This window comes from Pelmatolapia mariae, linkage group LG23, assembly GCF_036321145.2.
Source record: "Pelmatolapia mariae isolate MD_Pm_ZW linkage group LG23, Pm_UMD_F_2, whole genome shotgun sequence".
Classification (NCBI taxonomy): Eukaryota; Metazoa; Chordata; class Actinopteri; order Cichliformes; family Cichlidae; genus Pelmatolapia; species Pelmatolapia mariae.
The window spans coordinates 35,665,292-35,671,301 of NC_086246.1; the positions used below are offsets into that span (position 1 = coordinate 35,665,292).

The 6,010-nt window shown below is 40.3% G+C and overlaps 1 protein-coding gene across 1 annotated transcript; it reads left to right on the forward strand.

Moving 5' to 3' along the window:
* Positions 1-1,377: 1,377 nt before the first annotated feature.
* glulb (glutamate-ammonia ligase (glutamine synthase) b) lies at positions 1,378-3,959 on the forward strand. The gene is made up of 7 exons (XM_063467037.1): positions 1,378-1,505; positions 1,878-2,061; positions 2,171-2,332; positions 2,416-2,562; positions 2,660-2,787; positions 2,875-3,074; positions 3,159-3,959. The coding sequence occupies exons 2-7, from the start codon at positions 1,896-1,898 to the stop codon at positions 3,475-3,477; spliced, it is 1,122 nt and encodes a 373-aa protein (XP_063323107.1). The 5' UTR covers positions 1,378-1,505; positions 1,878-1,895; the 3' UTR covers positions 3,478-3,959.
* The last annotated feature ends 2,051 nt before the right edge of the window (positions 3,960-6,010 follow it).

The following is a 6,010-nucleotide window of genomic DNA, read 5'->3' on the forward strand; positions in this document are numbered from 1 at the left end:
CAATTCTTGCAATTTATATTGGTTGTCAGCCCCAAACGTCTTTTATTGGTGCCAGAATTATTCATATGTATGGAAAAACATGGAAGAAATGTTATGACAAATACATAACCTGATTTCAAATTTTAGAAATAGTTAAACTAACAGGGCAACTATTAAATTAAATCTAAACATGTTTGAATAAAACTCTGAAACAACAGTGACACAAGCAACTGTCTCTAGAACTAGCTCTGATTAAAATTCACTGAAAAGAAAAACTGAAAACAAATGTTTAAAAAGTTGCTAAAACTATACAGCTTTGACTCAAGAACAAAAAAGAGAAAAAAGAAGTTCATGGTCGACCTAGGCACTGATGACTGCAATCTGCCTAGGCTGCAAAATGAGCCCAAATCATCACCCCTCCAGATGCTTTACAGTTGATATGAGGTTTTTGTTCTAAAATGCTGTTGTTGGTTTTCTATAAACATGGTGCTGTGCATTATGGCAAAATATCATAATAATTCATCAAGTACTTCTTGTTACTACTTATCCTTATACTTACTTATCCTCTTACTTCTGATGGAAGCAGGAAGGGTAGGCTTTATTCTTCCACACATGTTATCTAATTTTAAGTCATAGTAGGGACCAGCTGATTTTTATTAAGTCCAGATATATAAAACCCAAGCAGGTAGATATAAATCCCACAATATTAGTTTCAGTAGTACTGTATTATATTTACATGTGTAGCACATAGGTGTGGTAAAGTATTGCAGCACAGCATGTAAGACAGTGTCAAACAACAGTATTGCTCAGTGTTGCTAAATCTTTTAACCTCCCATAACAGCAGCAGTGTTTGCAACACCGCAGTCAGCTTTTCTAGGGCGTCACTACAAGGTCCAAACGTTGTGAGATATTTCACATCATTAAATGACAAAATGCATAACATGAAATGTTTTTCGTGGGTTTGCAAATGCGAATTTCATCGGGTTTATAGGTCATAGGGTACATTTATAGGTAAATGGTCCCTATATGTTACCTTGCTTTAAATGATTCCCAAACATGTGAACCTTTGGGAACAGCCTGATCTTTTCAGTACACCGAGCAGTCGGTGGAGGGCGCAATGCTGTTTATCGCTTCTCCGAGGCCAGCCGACACTCATTGCGGATGAAAACTGTCGTTTTACCCACTTTGCGTGTTACAATTTAAGCCGGTTTGTTTTGTTTAACCACGGGAGTGTCTTCACGCGCTTATGTGAGAAACATGAACACGTAGTGAGTAGTGATTTTCTTTCTCCTTTTGTTATCTGCTGCCACAGCCACAGAGAGCAAACAGACTCGCTCACACATCTCCTCTGCGTCACGGGCAGATCACGTTTTCCTTCCACCAATCAGGTGGTTCGAGCAGGACTATAAACCCAACAGGGGACGCGGTGAGGGGCAGCAGGAATGAACAACAATAGAAACCTACACAGGAAACATACATCCACAGACTCTGTATATCTTTTAATATTTTCTTACACTTAACATTAGGTAAGTCGTTTTTTTTTTAATTGAGTCGAATCGTTTTTTAAATGCTTTTAGAATTTGTGCGTGCGAGGAGAAACAATGATACTAGTGTTAACTTTAATCTAACATCCATTTGCTCTTGTGTTGTATTTTTCCACTTGCGCGAGCTCCTAGTAAACAGCTGTTTGTGTGAGAGCAATAGTCGATCAGGCCGGTTGATCACAGATGGAGCTGTTGTATAATCAGTCGTGATGGAGATTTCGGTAGCATTTAGGTACTTAGGTGTATTTACCTGTGTTCTGTGAATATTTTTGACATCCTGCCTGCTGTTTTACACATGCCTTCAGACACATTGATCTGAATTGAAGCTCATCATGCGTCCATTTATCTCTGCAGGTTTTCAGGGTCAAGAAAATGGCCACCTCAGCGAGTTCAAAACTGAACAAAGCTGTTAAACAGCAGTACATGAGCCTCCCTCAGGGGGAGAAGGTACAAGCCATGTACATTTGGATAGATGGATCTGGAGAGGGACTGAGATGTAAGACCAGAACTCTGGATTCTGAACCCAAGACAATAGAAGGTAAGATGTAGTTCCAGTATGATCAATATCATTCAGGAAAATAAAAAAGCATGGATGGCGACATGTTTTAAGAAGGTTTTTGAACAGGGTTGTTGTTGTTTTTTGCCAGATCTCCCTGAGTGGAACTTTGACGGCTCCAGCACCTACCAGTCAGAGGGTTCCAACAGTGACATGTACCTAATTCCTGCTGCCATGTTCAGGGACCCATTCAGAAAAGACCCTAATAAGCTGGTGCTCTGTGAAGTGCTCAAGTACAACCGCAAACCAGCAGGTGAGTGGAAATTTACAAACCAGGGCGCCATGAGATTTTAAGCCGTCTTAAGTTTTAGCTAATTTCTGACGCTGTTCCAACAGAGACCAACCTCCGATACACCTGTAAAAAGATTATGAACATGGTGGAAAACAACCACTCATGGTTCGGTATGGAACAAGAGTACACTATCCTGGGCACAGATGGACATCCCTTTGGTTGGCCTTCCAACGGCTTCCCCGGTCCACAAGGTGAATGTCGGCCTCTAACTTGGCTCATTTTGTTGAATTATAATACATCAGTAATCCCAGCTGAGTGTTAATGTTTAGTTTCTTTCCACTTAATCAGGGCCTTATTACTGTGGAGTCGGCGCAGATAAGGCATACGGACGAGACATAGTGGAGGCGCACTATAGAGCTTGTCTGTATGCTGGGGTTCAGATCTATGGAAGTAATGCTGAAGTCATGCCGGCACAGGTAATTTTCCATCATGACAAAGGCAGTGTGTAATAACAGGTAATTATTAGTGTAACTGTTAATAATGCCTTCTTTGTTGTGTTTTAGTGGGAGTTCCAGATTGGGCCTTGCGAAGGTATCGACATGGGGGACCACCTGTGGATTGCTCGCTTCATCCTTCACAGAGTCTGTGAAGATTTTGGTGTTGTGGTGTCCTTTGACCCCAAGCCTATCCCAGGGAACTGGAATGGCGCTGGCTGCCATACCAACTTCAGCACAAAGGAGATGAGAGAGGATGGCGGGCTTAAGTAAGGATGAATTCAAAGTCAGTTAAGTTTAATAAATGAAATGTGGGTTTTTGGTGTGTTTCTAACTCTAACTCTCATCTTCAGAGTCATCGAGGAATCCATTGAAAGGTTGGCAAAAAGACACAGGTATCACATCCGGGCCTACGATCCCAAGGGTGGGCTCGACAACGCCAGACGTCTCACTGGTCGTCACGAAACCTCGAGCATTGATGAGTTCTCAGCCGGCGTGGCCAACCGTGGGGCCAGCATCCGCATTCCTCGCTCAGTGGGGCAAGACAAGAAAGGCTACTTCGAGGACCGTCGCCCATCCGCTAACTGCGATCCTTACGCTGTCACAGAGGCACTGGTGCGCACATGTTTGCTCAAAGAAGAGGGCGAAGAGCCCGCAAATTACAGCAAGTGAACGGTTTAAAACAAAAGTATCATTAGCAGTACTATATTTTGCTCTGTGTCTGTTTCAAGACTCGACAAACCAGTCTTTATTTTTTGAATTTTCTACTTGAAACATGAAATAACGATTTAAGTATTCCTGCATTCTTTGTGCATTCAACTGACACAAACACTGCCACATTTTGTCTTGGTATCACAGTAGCTGATCATTCGTATTGATGCACACTAATACAATGTGTTTAACTTGTACTAAAGGAAATTTAAGAACAGCAGCATTTTCCTGGAGCTCTTGTTACATTTCCCCAAAGGACAAAAACCCAAAGGCGTTTGAATGTTTAAGCAATCTTGGCCTCTGTCTCGATAGTGGTTGTGGATGGGTAAGGTTACTATGTAAGCCAGTCTACTTTTGTAGGTTTTTTAAAACGATGCATGTCTGTTTTATCTCTTCTTACAATTGTAATTGTTGCGCTCTTTAATAAACTGCTAACATTTTTATGTATGCCTTGTTTGCAGCTTAATCCCACACACTTCATTTTATCTAGAGTTGTATTTCAACAGGAACAAGTTCGCATGACACTGGACTGTCAGCTGACACGAATCCCTGAAATGTGACTGTCATTAAGGGAAAATGCACTGTAATGTTTAACAAACTGTGATTAATTTAGACAAGTTACAGCTACACCCCCCTTCTCAATTTAAAAACTCAAGCACAAGATTAAAATGTCGATGATGACGCTGAACCTTTAGAGTGGTTTGGTAGGTTTATCATTTCATGTTAAGGCTTGAACACACTGATTGTGCTAAGTACATCACAGTAGATTTCACTCTAGCACAGGCCTGTCCAAAAATAGTGTGTGATTGTCTTTCTGGTCTGTTGTTTTAATCACAAGCTTTGATAAGCTAGAGGCTTAAAGTAGGTCGGGAAAGTAAAGACAGGATGGCAGCCTTTGTACTAAAGTCTGCCTGAAAAGGGAAGGCGCTTTATTTTGAGAAGTTGTACAACATGGGCTGGCTTTGTTGTAGTGTATTCTTACAGAACTTTAGGTTAACTAATACTATTTAGCTATTATAGTAAAAAAAGAAATGGCTCAAATTGTGTCACCATTACACAACTTGAACTAATAAGCAAGGCTGATTACTAATCCCCATTGCTCCATTAAAAGGCACATGCATACTGTACTAAGGATTCAAATTCAATTAAAACCTCCACAATGTAGACCCACACATATGGTGCCACTCATTTTGTAATAAACTTGAGCTGATGAGAGTGAGTTATTCTCTACACGCACATGCCCAACATGTTTTCTTGCCAAAATGAGAGTGCTCGATGCTCAGTGTGGATTTGATGCCAAACTTTTAGTCCAGACATGACAGCTCCTCGGGTCATCCTCTTCCCATCTTGTTCATGGTTTACACAAATCACTTTCAGTTCTGCTTTGCATGACTGCTTATCGTTTTCTCAAAGCATGCAGAAGTGTATTAGATTTTTCTGTCCAGCAGCCACTAGTCTGTTTATTTTACTCCCCCATGAAAATCAATTTGCAAAGATTTGAAACATGCATGACTTTGGAGAGAGTCCTCCCTCCTTTCGTTGTTCATAAGGCTCTATTGTTGCAGTGACAGGAGATTCAAAGCAGATATGAAGAATTGATAATGTGTCACACAGCAATTGTTATGAACAACACACATATTATTACTGGATGCATTAAAATGTTTGACTTGAATTAATCATGGTAAATGTTTATCAAGTCAAAAGCATGAGGAATCCTTATGCATCAGCTATGGAGCATGTATTAGTGGAATTTACATCAAACTAGGAAAGTTAGATGGGGTGAAACACATCTGAACCTTCCTAGTGACCAACAGGGTCTGAAAGGGTAAATACTTTTTATTTACATGTGGACGATATTTTCCAATTGTACAGAACTGGAGTGATGTATTTACCATCTGATGTATCGTACTTTGATGAATTACTCTTGTTGTCTCCTAAAAGTGCTGGGTTGGAACAACTCCCCAGAAACTGTTCAGATTGTGGTTTGTAGTATGATGTTTTATTTAACTTTAACTGGGAAACAATCATAATAACAATAATATCCAGCTTTTCTACTCTTTCATTAACTTTTGTACTTTCGCTCCTGTAGTTTGTTTTTGTCCTGTTTGCTGATCGTGGTCTTGCCATGCTCCTCCCCCCACCTCCAACCAGTACTCCCAGTATTCTCTAAGTCTGATTCTGTTGGTGATCTCCTTTTGTTAAAAGGGAGTTTTTCCTCTCCACTGAGGCCAAGTGCTTGCTTTTTGTGGCTTTTCTCATCTTTGGTGTTCTCTCTTCACCTCACAATATAAAGCACCCTGAGACAGCTCTTGTGAAGTAAATGCGAATTGAAAAAAAAGGGAAATATGTTTATTTATCCGGTATTGTTGACCACATTATTTGAAAGTTAGACCATGTTGGGTATGAGTTTCAAGCAGAATAGCTCCACTTTTTTTTTTTTTTTTTAAAAAGGACACAGTCAGAAAAACAAACTTTTTGTCACTTCTGTACAAAT

Bases quoted from the DNA above. Each gene is read 5' to 3' on its own strand.
- glulb (XM_063467037.1), top strand. From the start codon at position 1,896: ATGGCCACCTCAGCGAGTTCAAAACTGAACAAAGCTGTTAAACAGCAG. The intron at 2,062-2,170 runs GTAAGATGTAGT...GTTTTTTGCCAG, and splicing joins TGAACCCAAGACAATAGAAG to ATCTCCCTGAGTGGAACTTT. The intron at 2,788-2,874 runs GTAATTTTCCAT...GTTGTGTTTTAG, and splicing joins CTGAAGTCATGCCGGCACAG to TGGGAGTTCCAGATTGGGCC.